Source organism: Camelus dromedarius, chromosome 2 (assembly GCF_036321535.1).
Source record: "Camelus dromedarius isolate mCamDro1 chromosome 2, mCamDro1.pat, whole genome shotgun sequence".
In the NCBI taxonomy this organism is placed as follows: domain Eukaryota; kingdom Metazoa; phylum Chordata; class Mammalia; order Artiodactyla; family Camelidae; genus Camelus; species Camelus dromedarius.
This window is the reverse complement of record NC_087437.1, coordinates 33425339-33451896: the sequence shown is the minus strand read 5'-3', so window position 1 is coordinate 33451896 and position 26558 is coordinate 33425339. Positions and strand designations below refer to the sequence as shown.

At 38.2% G+C, this 26558-nt stretch overlaps 1 protein-coding gene across 1 annotated transcript in view; it reads right to left on the bottom strand.

The window, feature by feature from the left end:
- The window catches only part of IQCJ (IQ motif containing J), a 164498-nt gene extending 138286 nt beyond the window's left edge, over positions 1–26212 (bottom strand). Inside the window, exon 1 of the mRNA XM_064476898.1 lies at positions 25952–26212. Within this exon, the coding sequence (XP_064332968.1) occupies positions 25952–25960 (9 nt within the window). The 5' untranslated portion in view covers positions 25961–26212. The remainder of the gene's footprint in view (positions 1–25951) is intronic.
- Between the last annotated feature and the right edge of the window lie 346 nt (positions 26213–26558).

Here is a 26558-nt window from a genome sequence, read left to right as displayed (position 1 = left end):
CAGTTAGGTACATCAGGTAAACAAAGGAGAGTTTTACTTGAGAAAGAAAAGAAAGAAAGAAAGATGCCTGCTGTATGAATAGCAACTCCTAGAAAAATTAGGGGGTGATAATTTGCAATAAAAGAGAATATTTGACCTCACAAAAGGACTCCCTTCTGGAAAGTCATTCTAAGTAAGAGGATTCTCTTATGCCTATAAAGCAGAACTTGATTTATAAAAATACAAACAATGAACAAAAAGCATGCACATTCACTTTTCAGCTACACTATGAGAAGTGGATCTCAGGAAAGTCTTTGATAAGCCCAGTTTTTGCCAATCCAGTGACCAGTGTCCTCATTTTATGAAACTTCTTGGCAGCATAGGGAACAGATGACTGCTAGCTTTTTCAAACACTTTCTTCACTTTCTCTCTCACTCTCATTCCCCTCCCACCTCATTGGCCACTCTCAGTCTCTTTTGCTGGGCATTCCTCTTCATCCTGACTTCCAAGTGCAGGGGTGACCTGGAGCTAAATTCTCCACCTTCTTCTCCTCCTCCCTCTCAAGCTCCCCTCACTCCCTGGGGTCAGGTTTTAGGACTATCTATACACAGAAAGCCCTCACATTTATATCTCAAGGACTAACCTCTCCTCTGGGCCCTGGGTTGCATCCCTACTTGACAAGGCCCCTGGATTTCCAGCAGATGTCACAAACCAAGCATGCCCAAGACAGAGTTCCTGGCTTTTGTCTTGAAATCTGTCCCTTCGTCAGGGTCTCCCATCTCAGTCAATGGCTCCATCATTCCCTAAGTCAACCTTCCTTTCTCTCACCTCCCCCACCCAACCACCCCAACCTCCCCTCTTCCTCCAGACTCACGTTCAGTGAACTAGCAAATCTTATTTGTTCTTCTTTGAAATACATTTCAGATCTGATCGCTTCTTACCATTCCCATGGATACCATCTTGGGCCTAACAAAGGTCTCCTAACTTATCTGTCTCCTTCTTCTCTATTTGCCCCCATAATCAGCCAAAGAGTCTTTTTAAAACAAAAGTGAGATCAAGTAACTCCCTGGCTTAAAACCTTCCAGTGACTTCCTGACACAGTCACAATGTCCTTACTGTGGCCTATAAGGCCCTATGTGATGTGTCACCTGCCTATCCATCTGCTATAATTTGAATTGTGTCCACCTAAAAATTCATACGTTGAAATTCTAACCTGCAAGGTAATGATATAGGGAAGTGAGGCCTTTGGGAGGTAATTATGTCATGAGGGTTTGTCCTCATGAAGGGGATTACTGTCTTGTAAAAGAGGCCCAAAGAGCTCTCACCCTTCGGTCCTATAAGCGCACAAGGAGAAGCTGGCAGTCCACAACACGGAAAAGGGTCCTTGCCAGAGCCTGACCCTGCGGGCACCCTGGTCTTGGCCTTCCAGCCTCCAAAACTGTGAGCAATAAATTTCTGCTGTTCATAAGCGCCCCCGGCTGTGGTGTTCTGTTACAACAGCCCGAATGGACTAGGACACCATCCACCTCGCTTCCTCCCCTCCTGCACCGGGGTTCTCCAAGCTGCCGCGTCGGGGGCCTCCTCCTGCTTCTTCCTCAAACCACCAGGCTGGTTCCCAGCCCCGGCCTTCACACTTCCTCCTCCTTCCCCTGGAATGTTCTTGCTCTGGGTTTTTCTGTGACTGGCTTTTTCTCATTCTCGCCTACTCAAATGTCCTGACCAACTAATCTAAATTATCCACTATGGCCACAAGATCACCCTAAAGCCCTTTAACAGCACCTGAAAGGGTATGTTTACTTGTTCTCTGTGTCCCCCATGAGAAATATAAGCTCCATCGTGACAGAGATTTTGCACGTTTGCACGTTACATCCACTACTGTCCTCAGCTCCTAAGACAGAGCCCAGAATGTGGTACTGTTCTCAGCTCCTGCTCCACAGAGATGTCCTGATGAATTAATCTACTATCTTACCCTTCAGCCTACAGCTCCAGAAGATGTGGGCTACGTATTAGAAGTTAAGAGATTATTGATCATAGCAAAATCATCAATGAGAAAAATCCATTGACTGGTCCCAACAGGCTTTTGAATCTTAAAACACCACCAAACACAGTCAAAGATGTATGTTCGAATCCCATCTCCATGACTCATCTGCATGTAACTTTAATAAATTCTTCCATCTTTCTGAGCTTCAGCTTCCAATGAAATGGGGATGCTACTACTAACTGTGTCATTGGGAGCAGTAAGAGCTTCTTGGATTCAGTGGTCATGTCTTGATTTCACTGATGCTCTTGCTCATTCAATCAACTACAACATTTTAATAGAGCATCTGCCACATTCTAGACATTGGGCTGGTTACCAAGAAGTTAACTATTCCACAGTGAGCAAAGCAGACATGATCCAGACCCTTGAGACTGTACTGGCTAGTAGAGCATTATATAAGTATCCTCTTGGTTTCAATAAAGGAAGTACTGAGTACTTCCCAAAGGAGTCTAGGCATATTCTGGAGGGGAGATCAGGAATGGCTTCTTGAATTAAATTAGACTTAAGGAGAAACATAAGAATGTATACTAGTAGGTGTTATCAAGGTGGTAAGCATGGGGACCAAACAGGAGATACAAGCACACTTGAGTGGATGTCCTGAGGAGGCAAAATGAGTACGGTGATCAGGGATTAAGAAGAAAATAATTTCACAGAACAAGAAGGGGAACTTGCATGGACTATATTGATAACAGTGTCCAATGAAATGAGCAATGGGAATTACTCAATTCTGAATTCTGAATCTCGGGACAAAGGGAAGGAATGAAAGGAGGCATGGAGTGGGAGAAGGTCAGAGACTGGATCACCAGGAGGCCAAGGAGAGAACACTTACCGCACACCTCAGGAAGCGCAAGTGGTCCTCTGTGCCTTGCTCTCCCTCTGAGGTCACAGGCTACATTTGCTTTATTCATTTCTAAACTGTCAACTCCCTACCAACCAGTCCCCTGCTGAGGCCTGTAGGCCAAGAAGCATGGAGACGGCATGGAGCCTCTCTCAGCCTCACTAACCTGGCCTCAAAATGAAAACATACATACGTAAAACAAATGAGCATAACAAAACATAAACAGACTCACAGATACAAACTAGTGGTTACCAATGGGGACAGGGGAGGCGGGAGGAGAGGAAAAGGGCAGGGAATTAAGAGGTACTAACTACTATGTATAAAATAAATAAGCTACAAGGATACATTGTACAGCACAGGGAAATAGAGCCATTATTTTGTAATAACTTTCAACAGAGTATAATCTATAAAAATATTGAATCATTATGTCACACACATGAAACTAATATATTCTTGTAAATCAACTATACTCCAATAATAAAAAATAGAAATCCACGTAGGTGTGTGCAATTTTAATATGCATTAAATTAAATCATTGCAGGGTTTCCTTTTCAAAAATAGGAAACTAAAACTATGCAGCATTAGTCCTTCTCAGAAAAATCATGTCTATTCCATATTTAAGTTTCAGCAGTTACTAGGAATTTAAAGTGCCCTTGTCTGGTATACAGAGAAACAAGCACTGCATCCATCCCAGCAAACCAACAACTTAGATGTAAAACACTGCAGACAAGTGAGTGATTAAACGTCAGCTCTCAGGAGATCCCTCACAGACTTCTACAAGAAATACCAGCATTAAGGAATTTTAAACTTAGGAAAGGAAAATACAAAACTTGTTTTATAAGTGTTTGATTTCAGAATGGTGAGTTTGGTTTGGACTTTTTGCCCTAAATTGCCCTATAAAACATATTTGCTCTTTAGTCAAAGAGAATATAGATCCTAGAACACCCTTAAGTCAAGCCATAAGCTATTACAACTCCATTTTGTGTTTAATTTACTCACAAAATACCTCCAGGATGGAATATGACACATTTCCAGGAAGCTTTGTAAGTGTCTATCAAATCACATGTCAGTGCCTAAGAGTGGAAAGCATAAGTCAATTTACCTACAAAAGAAGTAATTCTCCAGGGCTTTAAAATATAAAATGGACACTGTATAGATCTTCTGTAAATATGTAAGTATGTACACATTTTACACTGAGAAGACATTTAATAATATTAAACATTAAGTTTATACTATCTTGTATGTCACTTCAGGTGGAATCTTTGTGAACAAAAGTGGGTATTTTCTCAGTGATCTGAATTACAGATATGCCTGAAACATACCACAAATACATGACAGCCTCACCTCTGGTGTGAAAAATAAATGAAAAGCCTAGTGCTAGAGGTAACATACCGAGATGCTTGGAAATGTACTTTGATTTGAAACAAAAAACTTTAGAGGAAAGCCTGTGGAAATGGTAAATCATTTCATGTAGCTTTTACATAAATGAAGCTGGATCCTTTCACGTAGCTTTTACAGGATGATCACACCAGGAATAGAGACCAAACTTTACTGCTATTGGTTCTTTCTAAAAGAGAGAGAGAGCGAGAGATCCCCTCATTAAAGGCAAAAATGTCAGAAGTCACCAGGATTTTTAACTGCTCCCATACAATGAGGAGAAGAAAGCACAGTATCTACACAGACTACAAGACTGAGTACAGCTAATGTTCTCAGCAGAATCAACTCATTAATTATGGCTCTGTTTGCACAAATCCTGTCAAAGCTAATTATTTGTTTATTTTTTGACGGTGTTAGAAACTTCAGAACCATTAGTGCCAATAAAGGGTAACGTATTAGAAATGCCACAGGTGAGGATCAGTGGTAACTACTTCAGTGCTCAGGAAATTCAGTCTGGCCAACATTTGCCAGTGTGGACACATGTGATCAGTACAGGGCATTTCAATTGGAAAATTACCATCTTTCCCAATCAGAGGCAAAACAGAAGTGTAATTCATGAATTAATGATTGTTCTTTCCTGCTATGGATGTTAGCTGCTATTCATTTCTAAGCTTTTAACATATCTGCTCTTCTTTGCAACTATTTTTTCCTGAAATTTTGAATAGATTTGTCTTTTATCACTCTTCTCCCTAGGTGCTTAGAAGGATAAATACTATTATCAAGGTGTACTGCAAAAGTGAATACATTTTAATAGGATTATGATAACAGAATCTTTATCCAGTGACTGCAGCAAAGAGAAGAGAAAAGGAGACTTCTGTTTTAAGATTAGAGTGTACACTTTGAAATGAAAAGAGGATTATCTTATTAGCTTGGCAACTGATGTACAGCACTCAGTCATATTTCTTGTTTGTAAAAAGAACTGTTTCAGGTGAACATGCTTTTGACTGGCTAGTATGATACTCATCATAGCAAAAGAGCAGGAAAACATAAAAAGACAGCCATTCTGCAGATCTTAAGCCAGCTGTGATACTTGTTCCAGAATCTAAAAGGCAATCTAAGAAGCTAAAAACGTGCAGCTGCTATGTGTGAATAGTGCATAAATGAAACTGTAGTGAGAAAGATATTCTCATGGAGACTGGGATAGAAATATTTTCACTTGGACTATAAAATAACTTAATGAGTTTAGCCTCTCCTACACTTAAGAATAAAAAATGTTTAACTGAACATGAGCTAGGGACAAAGGGTATTGACATTAAGGAAGTATTGATCCCAGAAAGACTTGGGGCTATACCTGGTGGAACTAGAAGACAAGAAGAGTCTAGGTCTGGAAGACATTAAATGGGTTTGAGACCATGGTCCAGGAGAAGTCATCATGGGGGAAAGCTATGGACAATTTCCTGGGAGGTCGCTAGCTCTGTTGACAAAGATGGAGTAAAAAGTAGTCAGTAACTAGGGAAGGCTGCCATTATAACGAAACACAGTGGCATGGTAGCTGATGCCCACGGAACAGCCTCATTGCCTCATTCCCTACAGAATGATCTACCAACATGCATGGAGTGTCTCTGGTATGCACAGCCACATTGTGTTTGATTCCATCTTAGTTTCCCTCTTGAATGATGGTCTCTATATTCCAAAAAGAGTCAAGTTTTCTCTCAAGCATTCAGGAATATAAACACTATCTATATGCATTTACTTTTACTATTTTAACTAGAAAACTACAAAGACCGAGTTTTCACTTGATATCATAATTTTGAAATAGTTTTGATAGTCAGTTTGCAAAGTTCTAAGGTATAAGAATATTTTACAGGAAGAATTGTGTAACTGACTGGCATGAAACTAGGAACTATCATAATAACTAGGGAAAAGAAGATATTCAAAATATGCAACAGCCAGTTTCCTTGCTGTGCCAAGCATTAATTCTTTGGTTGCTGGATTTTGGGGGTGGGGGTGGTGGAGACAGTTCTGGAGAAGATGATGGGAGAGTGGAGGTGACAGTTCTTGTGGAGCAGTGGTTATTACCAAGTGATGTGGAAGTATTTCAATATTGTAACAACTGGTCCCACTGCACAGGTGCATACTAGACAAGTACCAGCACAATTCTAATGAAGAGGAATGTATGCCAACCAACTGTTGACAATAAGGAAGATGGCTTTAAAATATCATTCATGATTTGACCCATCCAAGATCAAATCCTATCTCCCAAAACATAATTCCATGAACTTAAGACCTCACAGAGGTATTTTTTGCCTCTTGCAAAATTGTCACAAGAACCTAAAACAAAAAATAACAGTAAGGACCATGCAGGCTTATATGCTAACCCACACCTGCTGACTGAGATGCAGGTAGAGGATTCTGAAGGAGACTGATACAAATCCAGGCAGTTGCTTCATCATTGCTGAGAAGGTACAAAGGTGAAAGAAACCAAAATGCTTATGAAATGGGAGGCAAAGTTCAAACTACCACAGAAGTATTTTAAATAAACTGTTATAACTTTGAAAAATGAGAAACCCCAAATTAATAACCACTAAACTAAAAATCTAAGCTGATTGTACCAGATCATAAGTCTGAGAAAATGTAGTTATTTTCAAGTCAAGTTGTAGATATCATGGCACTTCACCCCCAAATGCTTCACTGTGTATCTAAGAATAAAGGTATCCCTTACGTGACCACTGTACAGTCATCCCTCCATATCTGTGGGGGACCTTGTTCCAGGACCCCAGTGGATTCCAAAATCTGCTGATGCTCAAGTCCCTTATATGAAATGGAGCACTGAAGGCCCCGCATCTGAGGAGACAGGAGCCGCGGGTGCGGACGGGTGACTGTGAAGTATCCCAACAGCAACTACAGCAACAAATCACATTAACTCAACAGTACTGTCTTTCATACAGTCCACATTTACATGTGTCCTGTTGTCTCTAATCTGTCTTTCACAGTCTTTGCTCAAGGTGGGTGGTAGGGAAGATCATCTAGCAGCCAACCAGGCATGAGGACGCTGTGGTTCTCTTCAGTTTTTTCCAGCTAGAACCGTCCCACTGCCTTTCGTTTGTCTGTTTTTCACGACACTGACTCTTATAAAGATAGCAGACACCTGTCTTACAAAATGGATTCTGAATTTGTAGGTCTGTTTCATTAGGACTACATTCTGAATTAACATTTCTGTAAAAAGTACTGTGTAGGTGATGTTGCATTCCTCGTACGTATGAGGAAGCAGACGACGCCAGGGGTGATACACTGGGTAAGGTGGTGTCCTCTGGGCCACTCCACCACACAGACACATTTTCCCCTTTGTAATAATCTGAGTCATCTGAGGGGTGATACTTTAAGATTATAAGAATGTCCTTTACTTCCAAAATGATTTTAGCATCAATTGATGATCTTTGTCTAATTTATTAGAAATTTCAAAACAGTGATTGTTTAACTCCATCATTTCTTCTGCATTAATTAGTTGACATTCTTCTGTGAAGAATAGTTTTCCTCACCTCTCCTTCCTCCTTTTAGTATCACTGGGGATCCATGGGCTTTAAAATTTTTTATTTAATGAGTTATAATCCTTTAGTGTTATTATTTTTTTGATGCTCAGATTGTCCCAAATTTTGCCAAAGGGTGCCCCTTCAAGCTGTCTTGTGTGTGGATGTTGGTATGTGTACATGTGTGTGTTTAATGACTTCTGGAGTTTTTAAGAGCTGCCTTTTTTTTTTTCCAGGTGTGCTGTGGTATAATTGACAAATTTGTATCCTTGGACCAACTTATTCCCATTACTCTCTCCTGCCAAACCCTGGAAACCACTATTCTGCTATCAGTTTCTGAGTTCAACTTTTTTTTTTTTTTGATTCCACACATAAGTGATACCATAGAGTATTTGTCTCTCTCTGACTTATTTCACTTCACATAATGCCCTCAAAGTCCTTCCATGTTGTCAAAAATGGCAGATTTTCCAGCTCCCTCATGGTTGAGTAATATTCCATTGTGTGTGTGTGTGTGTCTGTCTGTCTGTCTGTATATATGTAAATATCTTCTCCCATCTTCTTTATCCATTCATCTATGGACAATGCTGCAGTAAACATGGGAATACAGATACCTCTTTAAGATCTTCATTTCATTTCCTTTGGATATATACCCAGAAGTGCATTTACTGGATCATACGGTAGTCGCATTTTTAATTTTTTGAAGAACTTCTGTAGTCTTTTCCATAGTGGCTATACCAATTTACACTCCCACCAACAGTCCACAGGGGTTCCCTGTTCTCTGCCTCCTCGCCAACATTTATTATCTCTTGCCTTTTTGATAACAGCCATCTTGAGAGGTGTGAGGTGATATCTCATTGCAGATTTGATTTTCATTTCCCTGGTGATTAATGATGTACAGCACCTTTCCATATACTTATTGGCCATTTGCATGCCTTCTTTGGAAAAAATGTCTATTTAGATCCTTTGCCATTTGTAAAACAGGTTATTTGGTTTTCTGCTATTGAGTTGTATGAGTTCCTTATATATTTTGATTATAAACCCCTTATTGGAGATATGGTTTGCAAATATCTTCTCTGTCTACAGGTTTGTTTTTTTTTTCATTTTGTTGACTGTTTCCTGCTGTGCAGAATTTATTTAGTTTGATGTTGTCTTACTTGTTTATTTTTGCTGTTGCCTTTGTATTTGGTGTCAAGACTGATGTCAAAGAACTTACTTATTATGTTTTCTTCTAGGAGTTTCTGGTTTCAGGTCCTACATTCAAGACTAATCCATTTTGAGTTGATTTTCTGTATGGTGTAAGATAGGGGTCCAATTTCATTCTATAACATGTGGATATCCTGTTTTCCCAACACCAATTATTGAAGAGGCTATTCTTTTCCCATTGTGTTTCCTTAGCACTTGTATTGAAAATTAATTGAACTTATATGCATGGGTTTATTTTAGGGCTCTCTATTTTGTTTCACTGATCTATGTATCTGTCTTTATGCCATTACCATACTGTTTTGATTGCTATAGCTCTGCAATGTCACTTGAGATCAAAAAGAACTGCCTAGATTTCTGGCACTATATATTTACCTTGTATTTTCCCTACCCTACATCTGCAATCATCCATTTATCCCAGGAGTGTTCCTTTTAATTAGTGTTACAGTAACAAAACTGATAAATTGATGAACTATAAAGAGGACATTGCTGAAGTACTCAGAAATGTACTAGCAAAAATTCAAATTAAGGTTTCTAAGTGTCAATATTAATTATTAATATAATTTTTAAAGTTCCTCCATTAATGTTTTTCACTATCCTTTAGGAATTTAATTTTTTAGCTATGTTTGTAGGAATTATGATACAAATCAACTAGGAAAATCAGAATACTCAAGAAAGACAAAAAAACATATTTATTCTTTTCCCCTAAAAGCTAGAGAGGCTTTTATGTTATGCCCACATGAACCCAGACAACTGATCAATTTGATCAATTCCTTCCAATCGGCCTATTTAGTAAAAATAACAGATGGAAGCTGGAGACTAAATCAGACAAATGGGCTATGTCAGGCTCAGCTCTGTCTCTTGGAGGGTTGGGGCCCTGGCTGTCCCAGACCTTGTGAAAAGGAAGGTCATTGCAAGCTCTCTTCAGCCCTGGACTCAGCTCCAGAATAATCTCATTTCATCCACTTGCACCTTGGCTTTCTGACAGCTGACCTTCACTTCACTCCATTCTCATACTCCCAGATCTTCCATTATGACACACCCACTGCATGCTTCCCACATTTCAGAGCTAGCCAAGTCTCCTGATCACTAGTCTTAATTCCCTCCCTTGGTCCTTAAACACTGACTCTGTAAATAGACCCAGTACCAGCTCTACTGATAAGCTCTGCAGACCACATACTTATAAGAACCAATCCATCCATCCAACAACCTCATGCACGTGGAGTGTCTCCATTTTCCCTTGATTACACATTGCAAGCATGCATCTGAAAGCTAAGGAACAGGACTAGAATAAAACCCCATTAAAGCTCAAGGTATAGAAACTGGGTAAAAATGGAGTTACTGTTTCTGTTACTTTTGTGAGTTTTTATTTTCCTGGCAAGACTTGCAATGATCATGTTGCTTATGCCTTTTTTTTCCACTATTTTTTTTTAATTGAATTATAGTCAGTTTACAATGTTGTGTCAGTTTCTAGTGCATAGCACAATACTTCAGTCATACATAAATATACATATATTCGTTTTCATATTCTTTTTCACCATGAGCTACTACAAGATAATGAATATATTTCCCTGTGTTATATAGTATAGACTTGTTTATCTATTTTATATACACCAGTCAGTATCTTCAAATATCAAACTTCCAGTTTATCCCTTCCCACCTCCCTCCCTCCTGGCAACCACAGGTTTGTATTCTATGTCTGTGAGGCTGTTTCTGTTTTATATATATAAGTTCATTTGTCTTTTTATTTTTTTTTTAGATTCCACATATGAGCGAACTCATATGGTATTTTTCTTTCTCTTTCTGGTTTACTTCACTTAGAATGACATTCTCCAGGGACATCCATGTTGCTGCAAATGGCATTATGTTGTCATTTTTGTGGCTGCATAGTATTTCATTGTATAAATATACCACATCTTCTTTATCCAGTCATCTGTTGAAGGACATTTAGGCTGTTTCCATGTCTTGGCTATTGTAAATAGTGCTGCTTTGAACACTGGGGTGCAAGTGTCTTTTTGAATTAGGGTTCCCTCTGGATGTATGCCCAGGAGTGGGATTGCTTTTACCCTGGGCTCTTCTCAACTGCTGGAGGCAGGGTAACCTCTGGAGTCACAGACTCATTCCTCTGGTTACCAGCTGTGTGGCCCTGGCAACATGACTTACTCTTGGAGGCCTTAGTTTCCTCATTTTTTAAAAACTATTTTTTTAGGTAATTGTAGATTTACATGCAGTTTTAAGAAATAATACAGAGAGATCTTGTATACCTTTACCTACTTTCTCCCAATGATAACATCTTGCATAACTAAATCTCACAGCAGGGAAGTTGATATTGGTGCAATCCATCTTCCTTAATTATATTTCATGAAATTCAAATGTACTGTGTAAATATGTGTGTATTTAGTTCTATGCAATTTTATCTCAGGTATATGTTTGAGTAACTGCCACCCTATCAAAATACCATACAGGTCTGTCATAAGGATCCCTCATGCTACCCTTTTATAGCTACAACCACCTTCTTCCCTCTTCCCTCTCTAACTCCTGTCAACCACTAATCTGTTCTCCATCTCTATAATTTGGTCATTTCAAGAATGCTATCTATGTGAGATCATACAGTATGCAACCTTTTGATATTGACTTTTTCACTCAGCTTAATTCCCCAGAGATGACTCAAAATCATCAAGTACGTCAATAGTTCTCTTTTTACGACTGAATATTCTATGATGTGACATACCACAGGTTTGTAAACCAGCCACACACTGAAGTACATTTGGGTTATTTCTAGTTTTGTACTATTATGAATAAAGCTATGAACATTTGTGTAAAGGTTTTAGTGTGAGCATAGCTTTCATTTTCAGGGAGAAATGCCCAACCATGCAAATGTTGCTTTATATGGTAAGCACATGTTTAGTTTTGTAAGGAACTGCCATATTTACTCCATGATAGCTGTACCATATTACATTCTCACCAGAACTGTACTAGTGATCCAGTTTCTTGGCATCTTCATCAGCATTTGATACTGTCACTACTTTACTTTTTATTTTAGCCATTCTGATAGGTGTGTAATGATATCTCATTTTAATTTGCATTACTAATAATGTTAAATATCTTTTCATGTGCTTATTTGTCAACTATATATCACCTTCAATGAAATGTCTATTTATGTATTTTGCTCATTTTTCACTTGGACTGTTTGGTTTATTTATGGTTGAATTTTGAATTTTTAAGAGTTCTTTATGTATTGTAGATAAATTCTTTCTTAGATGTGTGGCTTGCAAATATTTTCTCCCAGTCCTTAGCTGATCTTTTCAGTCTTGATGAAAAGATGTTTTGTCTTCCATAAAACAAAATTTTGATGTTGATAAGATCTAAATTTTTTTTAAAGAATCATGCTTTTAGTGTCAAGTGTAAGAACTCTACACCTAGCCCTAGGTATCAAAGATTTTCTCCTGTTTTTTTCCTGTAATTTTGGTAAGTCTTACATTTTATATTCAAGTCAATGATCCATTATAAGGCAAATTTTGTATAAGTTATGTATTTTGGTCAGGGTTCATGTTTTTGCTTAAGACTGTCCAATTTCTCTCACATCTTGATCAATGATATCACTATTCACTGAGAAGTTACCAAGCCCTGTGGGTCTCCTCCCCTACTCCCCTAGTCGAGGACTTACTATCTCAGTCCTGGATCACTGCAATAATCTTGTACACTCTAGCTCTCTCCAGCCTCTTACCTTAATCTGTTTCTCTCCATTCTGTCCCAGAATCATCTTCAAGCCACATTTTATCATGTCATTATTTTTCTTGAATACTCTACATGGTGTTGACCAATCACAGACAGAGCCCTGGCTCATTATCTTTGCATACACGGTCCAGAAAACCCAGCCAGTTTTCCTTGTCTTCACCTCCACTTATTCCCACCTCACAATGCTTCAGCCACACCAGACATGCAAAGATCTTTCAGAGATGTTTTTGCAGACACCATTTTTTCCCACTGCTAAGCCTTTTTATCTGGGCCTCCTTCAACCCTACTTGGAAGGTCACCATTTCTCCATATCTTTTCCCTTTAAACATGTGCTTCTCACCTCCCTAGACAAAATTAATTGCATCTCCATGAAACTCTCTTTATCATTCCCTATTATCTCTGTTTTTTTTTTTCATTTGTAAAATGGGGCTAGTCAAAAAAATTTATCTTGTAAGATTGTTGTGAGAATTAAATGAGCTAATACCTGTAAAGTATAATAAAATTATACCCCAGGTCATGATAAGTGTTCAGTGCACTGGTTATTATTGTTGTTAAGTACAGTTATCATATGCTTTTGCTACATCTCATGTAGTAATTTATTAGAGACCCTTTTTTCTGTATTGGTTGTGTACTCCTCTTCTCCTCCAGGTTGTAAGACTTTCTATGGCACATATTACTTATTCTATATTAGTTCATTGTAGGTTCTTGATAAACATTGTCAAACTGAATTGATTGTTTCAATTTAATTAATAAGCCAATTCAACTTAAAAATTATTTAACTGATTTTCCCTCGTAAGTCAACAAATTATTTTATTGAGCTAATTATTCTGGCAACTGATGGACATACCTCCACTTCAATTTTTGTTTTAACTGTGCTAATACAAGCATGATACTGAAAGAACTTGCTTTTAAAACTTGCTGAAATGAGATAATCTGAGTATTCACTCATGATAGAAAATGTAGGCTTCTTCTGTTTAATGCTCCCCAGTAAGAGAACACTGATTTTTTTAAGCAAAATATTGTGCCAGCTCTAGTACAGAGGTACTATCGGAGCCATCTTCAATGTCCATTAAAATTTTACTATCTCTTCTCTGTTAGAGGAAGTTGGCTCTAGAAGGACTAGTACAGAAGAATTAGAATAGCTGAACACTTGGGTAAAGGATTTTAAAAAAATAATTTTATTAGAGAAAAGTGATGGAAATGGGAAAGACCTGGTGGACCACACTGAAAAAATGACATGCTCATTTGTAGATGATGGTTATATAAAAATAAAACTTTCCAGAGAAGCAATACTATACTCTTCTCCCACTGAAAGGAACTGAGAGTATAAATTCAATTATTTAGGAAAAGAAATATCAAAATCTCTCAAAAGCAATGTTGGTAGCATTTTGAGTTGCTTCTTCCTGCCACCGAGCCTGGCTCCAGTTTCAGGGTCTCCCTCCCCAGGTCTGGGGGTGAATCTTGATTGCCCTAAGCCTGTTCCAAGTCAATGTTTGGTTTGGTAAAGGTCCTACGAGACAGTTCTGGACTATGAGGCACAAGAGACAATCTTCTGGGTGGTTTGTCTTGCTCTTAAAAAAAAAAAAAAAGAGATGTGGGAGAGGGAGCCATTCCATTGTCCTGTCTCTAGTTCTCGTTCTATGAAGATGTGCTCTGAGCTTCTGAGGTCACCACACAACCATAAAAGGCAAATATGAACTAGCACTGAACATGGCAGAACAGCAAGATGGAGAGAACCTGGGCCCGAATGAAATGACTGAGCCTCTGAACACAACCAGAACCCCACTGTCACAGGATACCTTGTTAGGCAAGAGTGCAGATCTTCTGCTATTGGTCTACAAAAGCACCTTAACTGACATAGCATTTATAAGTGAATTGAGTCTCTAAGTCTGCCTAACACATTGATTTTTTAAGAGAGAAACTGCAGTTTAGTTGGCTAAAAGTATATTCATGCTTACAACGAATATTCTAGAAGAGAAACAGTTGGGACTGCTGTGTAACTGGTGAGAAGGACAGTATAAACAGCACAGGCTCCCAAAGCAGGAAACCCAGGTTAAAAATCCCACCTCTCAGCAGCTCACCAGCCTTAGGCAAGAAACTTTATTTGACTGAATTTCAGTTCCTTCATTGTAAAATGCCCACGGTAATACGTACCCCATACATTTATAGGGAGTATTAATTGCAATAATGTAATAATAAAGGGCCTGTCAAATAAAGAAGCCAAATAAATGTTAGTTTCTCTTCCCCTGATTAATCCTTTGCCAAGCTGAAACACTAACTCAGTTTATTAGAACGTTAATTCAGACGCTTTCTTTCCAGCAGGAATTACTCTGAGAGCAAGGCTGGTGTCATCACGAGTAATTTCTACTGAAAAGGTTCCAATCTTACCGTTTCCACTGCGAATCCTAGTGTGGTACAGAAAAGATCAGGGAGGGTTACTTTCAACCCTAGAGAAGATTGATGTGATGATAACCACAGTGGAAGGGTTTATACGCCCTTGATTGTTTTATTCTTATACCTTGAAAAGGGCATGTGGGTGGAATTAATGGGCTCCAGTGGAAGACTGCTTGTAGTAAGTTTGCCAAATTATTTCAGCATTTTCTGTTACACTCTCTCAAAAGCGAACCACATTTTACTGATATCATTACCAATCTCCCAAATACAATTAACACACTCTCTAATGGATATATTGTGTTTGGAGTATAAAAACACAACTAGAAGTTGGCATTAACTAGAAGTACTCTTTATCCTTGACATAGCAATACAGGCTACTGTAAAGGTATTCACTTTTTACAGTATATGAACAGAAGTCATATTTACTTAAATAGTCATTGATCTAGCTGCACTCTTGCACTAATAGTAAGGATAAAAGTAAAAATTTAACTGGAAGACAATGTGATACCAAAAGCCTTAAAAATGTGCTTAGACATAAAAATTCTACTTCTAGAAATTTATTTTAAAGAAAGAATTAAAGATTTCTACAAGAACTTTTCAAGAAAATTTTGCTTGCAGGAGGGAAAAAAATCCCTAAGCATTCAACATTAGAAGGTTAGTTAAATTGTGAAAAAAATCCATCCAAAGGAATACTATGCAACCACTGAAAATGAAGGTATAGAAAAAACACTTATTGACATGGGAAGATATGCATAATGTACTGGGATCTGGAAGGTCATAAACTATTTGCGTAGTGTTTTACAGTTCTTATAAAAATAAATATATTTGTTTATGAAAGTCTCAATAACTATATACCAAAAGAAATATGAATAATGCTTCTTTCCAAGGACTTTTTTCCTTTTGTTTTAATTCTGTATATTTTCTGTAGTAAGCATAAATTTATTGCATAGTAAAGACATATAAGTTGTAAAAACTCGAAGAATTAGTAAAGTATACTTTTAAGCTAAACAGCAAATAGATCCCTTCACCATTCATTGTATGCATTCTGAGCTCTGGCTTTTTGGATTTCTCCTAAAATCTGATTTAAGAAGTTGAAATTTAAAAGAATAAAGACAGACTCCCAGGGCAAGAAGATCTTAGGGTTGCTCTCTTAGCGCTGTGAGTGTCCCTTTGTAAAAGTGCTGGATGATTTGGGTCTTTTTACCTATCTCATCTCACTCGGATCATAAACTGGAAAATCAATGGGCTCTGTTTCAGTCTAGGGGTGATCTCTTTAGAGCAAGCGCCTGCTTGAGCACTGAGGCTCAGTGAAGTTCTAGGCAACTTTTCTGCTCATGTTTAGCTCTTTTTTTTAACTGTAGTATAGTTAGTTTCCAATGTTGTGTCAATTTCTGGTGTACAGCACGTTTCAGTCATACATATACATACATTTATTCATATTCATATTCTTTTTCATTATAGGTTACTACAAGGTATTGAATATAGTTAGTTCTTCATGGTTCCAAGGAAGTTTCCTTTAGAAGGAAAAACTGATTGGTTCCTTCTAACTCTGGGATGCAGCTCCTATAGTCACCTCCAAGTGGACAAAAGCTCTGGCCTCTGTCAGAGCCCTGCCTGCTGCACTGAACTGGACTCTGACTTATTTATAATATTATTAATAATTATTATTGTAGTTATATGTATTGACCCTTTGCTATGTTTCATGTGTGACCCATGCACTCTGTCAAGCATTCTCATACATAATTTTATTTAAACTCTTATTAGCAGCACTGGAAGATGAATGCTACCATTATCCCTATTTTACAGATGAGGGAACAACAGCTAGTATGTAGCTAGTAAGGGGTAGAGTCAAAATGGAAGTGTGGATCCATCTGGATTTCATTAGATGTCTCTAAACCCTTTAAATGAGCATATTTGTAATTCACCATGGGGAGAAAGTTCTATGGGCCATTCCTAGGTCTACCTAAACCAGAAAAGCAGACTCCATGAAAATACCAAACCAACTTCACAGCCATAGGAGTGATTCTGTTACGCAGCTGTGCCCTTGGCTGGTGGTAGCAAGGACAATGAAGACATAATCAAGGGTCCCTGCATGTTCAGCTCCACACTGACTGGCTTACGATTAACACTTAACCTCTCCAAACCTCAGGTCCTTATGTAGAAAATGAGCTTTATAATACTTGTCCTAAATACCTCATTTGTGAGCATCAAAGGAGACAATGTATGTGTAAGCACGAGCAAAGAATCTTGATTAACCCCTGCATGTAAATTACTTCTGCCCTCAAAACCCAAAAGCAATGTAACTTTTATACAGCATTTTGCAAAAGACTGAGTAAGGGGCTTTAGAAATACAGAAAAACCTTAATGTAAAAAAATCCCTTGTGTAATGTTTCCCCATGTTTAGCATTCAATTTAATAAGTCCTGAGGAAAAGCTATTGACTCCGTGTTCCCTTCTCCCATCTAATGCTCTTTGATTTAATGTTTACTCTCTAAGTGCATGAACTTTTAAATAACAGGAATTTTTACCACAGGACTTAAGGCTCTCCTGTGACTTGATGTTAGGAAATCTCCTTAGTAATTTTGGTTTCTGCTCCCTGGAAGCAAATTGGAGCTTTGGCAGTGAGTTGATACACGTTCTGTTTTAACTTAGGGTGATACTTGGCTCAATAATTCAAAAATATACCAAGGCTTAGGATTATGCTTGCATGAAGGACTAATCTTTTAAAAAACTAATATCTGGCTGTAGGAGAAAGAAGAGATTTTTCCTGACTATTTTTTAAATTGTAAAAGCAATACATGCCCATGTTAAACAATTGAAATAATATACAAAAAGTGGAAGGTAAAAATGCCTACTCAACGCATGTTTCCACTTCTCATTGGTAAACACTACTCACAATTACTCATACATATCTTGAATTTTTTCAATGATTAAATAAGCAAATGGATGTATATGTACATCAATCTATTTTTTAACACAAACAGTATCATTCATATTACAGAGTTTCCTCTGAAAGATGCTTTTATTTTCTTCTAAAAGTATGTTTGTACAGTTTTTCATATCTGCTTGCATGGCTCTAACAGCTTTAAAATCTCCTCTGCAGTATTCCACTGCACGGATATACCATAAATTATTTAAGCACTTTTCTCTGGATATATATTTAGTTGTTTGTAGGTTTTTAATATTCACGAACACTCCTGCAACCAATGACTGACTCTACCATGTCTCTGCTTCATGATGTGAGAACATCTGTAGGAAAATTCTTAGAAGTAAAATTGACAGGTCAAAAGAGATGTGCGCTTAAAATGCTGATGACATTACAAACTGCCATCTAAAAGTGGCTGTACCAAGTTACTCTTCCCCCTATAATTGACATGCAAGAGCCCGATCTTCACCAACAATGGGTACAGACTCCACAAGAAATCATTAGACTGAGGAGCATGGTATCAATGATTCAGTGGACACTGGATTAAAATAAATATCTTTAGGTCTTAGATACCAAGAAACTGCAAATGCCTGCCTCTAAGTGTACTGTGAATTGCCAGGCTTGTTTCTCTGAGAAGAAACAAGGTTGAAGTGCACTGAAACGCTTAAGGGAGGGCTTAATGCTCTTGGAGGGCTTACTGTGTGCCAGACACTGCTCTAAGTGTTTTACTTACACTAAGTCATGCATTTTGCTACCAATTCTATGAGGAAGGCACTTTTATCATTCCCATTTTACAGACAAGAAAACTAAGGCACAGAGAAGTTAAGTACATTTCCCAATGTCATTGAGCTGATAAGCGACAGAGCTCAAATTTGCACCTAGAAGTTTGAGTTGAGTCAGGTGCTTTTAACCACTTATGTACCTACTTTTATTGATGGCTGAACATGTTTTACTAAACACCTTTTCTTTGCCAGAAACAATAACTGCACCACTTTATCCTCACAGGAATATAAAGGATTATCCCTAGTCCTCAAAGATATTAAAGCGGCTTGCCCGAGTGACAGAGGGAGGATTTGTACCCAGGCACGTCTGATTCTGAAGCTTGTACTTCTTCTACCACACCAGGTCTTCAGGAAGAGATGTATAAGGAGGCTAAGTGGGAGTCATCTCCGTCAATGAACAGAGCTTACTGGGGGCTGCATCACAGCTAGTTCTTCCTTCACTAGAGTTCTGTGTGGCTAGAATGTTCGTGTCCTTTTAATCATACGCAATGTGCTCTCTCTCATAAAGTGTGAGTTCAAATTATCCAGTGTGGGCCAAAACTGAGGGCAGAATTAGGTCTCCCAATTCCAAATATAAACAAAACCTGTTTAAGAAAAGTGACATAGTTGGGTGAGGATGAGCAGATGGATGCCCACACTGCAGGGACATACATCACTAGAATACGGTAGCAATTTATTTTTATCTCAGTGAGCAACTCACTACCAGTCCATCAAAAGAAAAAAAAAAAGTTTGGCACTAGTTCCTGAGTTGACAACTGTATTTCCTTACTGTATACAGAAGGACTCAAGGGAGATAAGAAGAGTAGCAAGATGGAGGAGAGCTTAGAGAAGAGGCTTCCGGGTAGGAGGCCCCACCAGTCAGTGCTCCACTCACAGTCACCACGCCCAGCACAGTGTATGAGAGTTCCAGCCCTGGGATCAGATCTGCTTTGCTACTTAGCTGCTCTGGGACTTTGGACAACTTACTGGACCTCTCTAGCCATAGTTTCCTCATCTGTAAAATGAGTAATAATCAACAGTACTTACCTCGTTAGACTGTCACGAAGATTAAACACTGTCCAGTACAGATCGGTGTCCTAGACATTGAAAGTGTAGTACAGAATCACCCAAGGCCTCATAGACAGACACCCCCCCCCCACCTTTCATGCTACAGTGTCTTATTGCTTCTTTGTTTCATGCAGTCAGGAAAACACTGTCCTATATCTACATCTGGAACAAAGAAGAAGAACAGAGAAGGAGAGACAAGCCTCATGTTACCAGAACTTATCTTTTGACTATCTCAGCTTGTTAGGTACCAGTCTGTGTACAGCCACTTAGTAGCCTTTAGAGGTTAATTTGATCAATTCATAAAAGTTTACTTTTTTGTACACTGTGGATGCTAATGTAATATTACAGCAAGGGTTTTCCTGCACTATACAATAAAACAAGTAAGCCTGGAAGAATATGCAAATTTTACCATTATGTTGTTCAGTTTTAAAGGCAATTAAATATTCGCTTTGAGCTTCTCATATTACACTGCAAATCCCTAAAAAACTTTTCTATCATTTCTGTACCTAAAGCTTATTTAGCATTAAGTCTTTGCCATTATTTCCCTTTCACTGAAAATTGGGTTTTCAATTATACATCACAATCCTATATTAATGTGAATCTTTACTTGCAAAGAAATTTTGTCTTTTTTTCTGTTTATGTTAAATTATTTACTTCTGCCCCTTTGTTAGGTAGGCAGTGGGAGGTAGCGGCTTCAGATTTTTCTCCATGAGTGCATGTCTGTGTCTCCTGATAACAACGTTGGCACTTCTATCTGCCCTATAAACAAAGACCTTCAATGAGATGGGCTGGTCCCGCTGGCTGGGATCAGGTGTATATGAACCCAAGACATCTTAAAAAATGAAGTCTGATAGTAATAATAATTCACTCAACCTGGCTGCTAGAAATTGCGTGGATCCAAAGAAGGTATTTTTGCAGTTGAATTTAGAGAAAGGACTCTAAATTCTGCTGGAAGAGTTGGTGCCTATAAACATAGATTTTGTCTTCTATGCCTTAATCTTTTGTTCAAGGGACTATGAAAGTGAATTAAAATTTAGGCAAAACTTGAGGAGTTGAAAAAGCCGTGTCTGAGATGAGATAAAAATGAAAGATTTGTATGTCATTCGTTTGGGGAAGCAAATGAGATGGTCCACCTGCAGGTGATTTTTACACCTTTGTCGCCCTCCCTTAACAAAAGCCTCCTCCTATCCACTTCTGGTTCCCAGACACCAGCCTCCTGGAACCCAGTTCAAACTCTTAAGTCCCCTTTGATTACTCTTTTCCCCTCAACCCCTTTCTTTAATCAATCTTGAAACCTGGTACACCCTTACTTTATATTTTCCCCTATCTTTTTCACTCTTTACACACCTAGTTCAAGATTTCACTTCCTCTTGCCTGGAATAGCAAAATACCCTTCTAATTGATCTGCCTGCCTCCTGACCTCTGTCCATCCAATGCAGCCCCTACACCATGACCACAGTCACCTGCACACAAGATCATTTTGATCATGTCACTTCTCTGTTCCAAAAAACCTTCAGGGGAAACCATCAACTCCACAGCTACAGTTCTTTGATGAATTATGATTTACTTTTCCAGGCATATTTCCCATTAGCCTCTTATATATTTTCAAGATTCCAGTCAAATTGCCTATTCCCTTAATCACCCTCAAATCACTTCATTCTGCTTCTCCCATGTGAAATAGCTTCTCAATTCCACAAATTCCTATCCACCCTTCAACCCCAAAGTTAAATACAACCTTTCTGTATATCTATATATATAAACACTTCCACTAATCCTCAGCTGTAGTATTGAAATTCCACCAGCCCTGGGTCCAGACTGTCCACACAATCGGATCCTACAAGGTCTTTCTATGCCAGAGAAAAAAGCTTGGAATTTATTCTCTAGGCTATAGGGAACCAATGAAGAGTATTCAACACTGGAATTATAAATTAGAGTAGCTTTTAACTCAGATGATGCTATGGCAGTGGAGAGACTGAATTGGATGGTAGAAGACACTAGAGATGGAAGGACCCATTAAGTAGTTACTAAATCTCCCCAGGAGAGAAGACTGAAGGAAGGGCATGTTCTGGAGGGGAAGATAATGAGCAAAATTCTAAATGCCCTGAGTTTGAGGTTCTGGGGACTAGAGTGAGATAGGCAAAGCACACAGGGTGCAGAATTAAGGAGGTACTCCCTGTCAGGTGCCCATCTCGCCCTTGCATGACCATGAGAGTGAGTACTTCCTTAAATTCTTTACCCTGGGTACCCAGCTTGCCTACCCTGAGTTTCCATGGTATATTTTGAAGAGATATCACCTTGGCAGCCAAGGAGGTACACCTCTTAGAAAGAACTTGCTGTCCAGCTGCAAGAAGTTCTTCTCCAGTTACAGAACATTCAGGATCTGCCCCAACTTTTGAGTCAAAAGATAGTTCTTGCCCTTTCCTGGGAACCACCAGTCAGTGACCAAGCAGGTTAGGGGTACTCGGCCTGGCCATTTCTGTCCAATGTGGGGCTCCCCTCATAGGCAATCTTCCCTCTGGAGATCACCACTGAGATGGGTGACGCTGTGTCTGATCTGCACTGCGTTCTGAAGCCTTTCCCTGCACAACTCTGCTTCTTACCCCTTTTGTCTTCATCCTCCAGTAAAACACCTACTCAGTAATTCTGCCTCAGCATCTGTTCCCAGGGGACCTAAATGACACATCTAGTCAGCAACTGGTCACACCAGTCTGGACCTGGAGCTAGAGATGAAGTGATAAGCTGAAGTGGCCCCATCATGCAGTGGTTAGAAGGCTGGGTTTCAGAGTCTGGGTTCAAATCCCAGCTCATCCACTTCCGACCCTAACCTTCAACAAGTTATGAAACTTCTCACTCCTTCCATTTCTTCACAAACAGAAAGAAGATTTTAATGAATAAATGAGGAATACATGAGATAATGCATTTGAAGTATTTAGCATAGTGCCTGGCCCACAGTAAATGCTCAAGAAACATTAATTAACATTATTGCATAAACTTTGAAATGCTGTTTTACAGAGGTTGATGGATACAATGAAATAGAAATGTTCACTTACTCAGAGAATTTTCCAGTAAGGATATAATAAGGCTAATGAAGGTTAATTAAAACTGTTTCAAACCCAACCCTGTAATTTTTTTTTTATTTCTTTTGCCATTTCTCCTAACATGGTTCCTTTTCTCCTCATATAATATCATCTCCTTTCTGTCTCCTACCATGATTTGTTTCTTCCCATATTTCTTTTCCATCCACCCAAAATGCCTATTTCTCTCCATTTTATCAGTTGCTGCTAATAACCTCCTTCAAAACTTGGTTGAGAACTCACCTTCTCCTTGATGGCCTGCCCTACCCACCCCAACTGTGATCTCTACTGGAAAATCTCAGAATGAAAGCATTTTGAAACAAGGTAGTTTCCTCCCCAAAAGGTAATTCTCAAACCATGTTGAAGGTATCTGTGCTTTCATAAATAATCGTTAATAACAAAATAGCAGGAACAGCATCTCCTCTTTCTTTAGACAGACCTCCCCTCCCCGACTCACCCATTTACTCGAGGCTAGGAGGTGGCTTGGCAAAGTGATGCCCAGTAAATGCTTACTTAGAGGATGAATGTTTCAGCTGTGGACGCATGGTCAGTCCATAAATTATATTTTTATAGCCTCTTCCTATATGTGAGCCTTAAAAAATGAAATGTTTCTTAAGACAACCTGAGTCATACAATGGAGTAACTATTGTATGGAGCCAGTGTTTTACAATCATTTTAGGTATTGCAGGTAATATAAATCTATTCTATAAAATAAAGGCCTGATCTATAATACATCTAAAAGCCAGTAAGAAATCATAATTAGAGACAGATGGCGAACGCAGCATGCTTTCCTCTCACTGTTTGGTACATACAATATTCCCTACAAAATGGCACTGAGCATTTTCCTGTTACCACGCAGTGCCATAGAAACTCAGAAAAATAAAACCTTTTTTTTACACCTATGAAACTGACTTCAAACAAAATAACCAACTTCAAAAGTAAGATGAAACTGTTTTGTAGTGTGGTTGAATGCAGTGGATGTTTTTACATAGCTTAATATTTGTATGTGTGCATAAATGCATACTGTAATATACCAAAAAAGTACTACTAAATCTTCAGTCATCCTATATATATTCAATTTGAAACCTGCATCAAGTTATTCACAAAGGCAAGAGTCCTACTCAAACAGGTCACAATATTAGGTGTATTTAAAAATTGGAAATGAATAGTACCTAAAATAAAATCAGTTACACACAGAGCAATGCATGAGTATAATATTAATAGCCAGCACAGGTTTTTAATGGCTCCCAATATAATATGCCCTTTCAGGGAACCATTCATACATACTGAAATGCATTTTCACTGTACTGCTTTGAGTAATTATCAATTAAACGTGGCTGATAAAAATCAGCATAAAAGTTAATGTAATTTTTTTGGAAATACACCTAATCCTCTATAAGTATATAGCTCTGTAAGTGATAAACTGTTAGATCTCAAACACTAAGAAGTAAAAACAGTTTCACACTGATTTTCAAGAATACACATTTTTATTGTTTATAATTCAGTAAACTATTTTATCAAAGTTTATAATCATCTAAATTCAAAGAAAATCAAAATTAATTTGTTTTATAATCAATATCTTGAAGCAAAAGTAATTAATAGCAATATAAAATAATTAACCTACTTACTACCTCATTTTAAATAGTGAGGCATTAACACTATCCTAACCTGTTCTACTTAAGTTTACATTTAAGCTGTTTCCATTTTCAAATATCAAGACCTACTGCACATTCAGAAAACCCACTTGAGAAAAATCTGTTTCATTAATTTCTCAGGAAACTGCTAATTCAATGTAATTTTCTTTGTGAACTCTGAGTTGCTTCATTATTTTCTTATCTTCACAACAGTTAGTAATAATTGATCTCTCAAAAAGCAAGGAAAGAATGCAAAGTAAAATTATTATAAAATGAAGACTAGAAAGCAAATTCTTACTACACAAGTGAGCAATACTCAAGAGAAGTTGTTTATCTTAAATATACAGCACATTAGAGTTATAATTAGCTAACTGCCACAGTTAGAAATATATATACACATTTTTCAAAATAAGTCTTTTAAATAAAGTACTGTAGGCATCTTTCTAGCTTAAGGATTTGAAATAGCAATTAAGTCTGAACCTTAAATCATTTGTCTCTATAACTAGGAGAGCAAGTCCCCAGGATGTAAATCTCACCCAATGAGACAAGGGATGCTGAATGTATTATTAATTGCTAAATAATTTCTTAATTTTAGAATCTAGCACCCAACACTGGCAAATAAATAATGTGATTTATGAGCCCACACTCTCATGCTGCTTTACTAGAGTCTGATAAACGCATGCACACCCTAAATGTACGGTGTGAACATGATTTCTACAAACCAGGAAACATAGCAGGACTCGGCGATAGCAAATCTACCCCATCTACTTATTATTCAAGCACTTGTATTTAGAATATCTAAAATGCCTGCTGAACACTGCGGCTCAACGTCCCCGTGGGGTTACTCTGAAGCAGAACCACAGCTCTTTCCCTCAGTGATTACTGAGTTTCAAGAAGGCAGGTAACATGGGGTAGAAATTCTCATGCAGCCGCAAGATAACTCCTCTCCAAATTTTCAAAAATCAACACTCCCTACACACACACACACCTTTTTTAAGAATGAAAGGAAGGTTTTTCAAAGAGGTGCCTAAAACACGCCGTTTGCATGAATAAAAAATGTATTTTTCTTCTACTTGCTGCTGTGTGAGATGTTTACAGATCTGATTAGAAAACCTGGATGTACATAAAAAGTAGTGCTTTCAATGAGATTCCTGTAGTGAAATCTTCCTGTGCAGACAAATGTATACATAAATAATACATATTTATGCAAACAAGCCTATGTTAACAAGGACACACAAACGCACACCTAGACCAGTAATTAAGCTTACACTGTCCTACAAGCCCCCTTTGACAATTTAGCATGCATGTTACTCAGAAGACATATTTTTTAAAAAAAATAATAAGCAGCTGCAAATAATGCATGCCAAAGTGGCATGTTTAGAGGAGCAAATACATTACCAGACGCATTTTGAAGTTTCTGGAACACCTGCAGGTAAAAGGAGATTGTGAATAGGATGCTGGCACACGGTCTTCCTCAGAATCCCAGAGCTCGGTGTGACTGTGGGGGAATGCAAGGCGAGTGTGAGGCTGGAAACCTTTCAGTTGAGCTCACTCTAGGCATCAGAAAGCCTCAAAGAGGGGAAAGAAAAAGGCAGACCACAGACAGCTAGATGAGAAACTTCTGGCACCTCTCCAGCTCAGGAATGAATTCTCTGTAATTTGGAGATGTATAGTGATGGAAATGAAGAGAAACTTGGATTTGCGGGTGAATTTGCTCAGTCATGCAGAAATGGGCAGGTAACAGTCTCTTAGCTCATTTTAAAACAGTCATTCAGGAACAAGACTGAATAAAAAAATTAACAGGCATCCTTTTTTTCTGAAAAAATAAAAATAAAAAGGCTACTCCTGCCAGCTTCCCAAGATGCCTTTACAAACTTCAAATGGATCATTCCATCAGCTATTTGTTGCACATTTTATTAATCCCAGTGCAGGGGTAAACTGGAAAATCTAATTCCTTTTATGTAGAAGACTGGATTTATTGCTTCTTTTTATAATGCACTTTAGT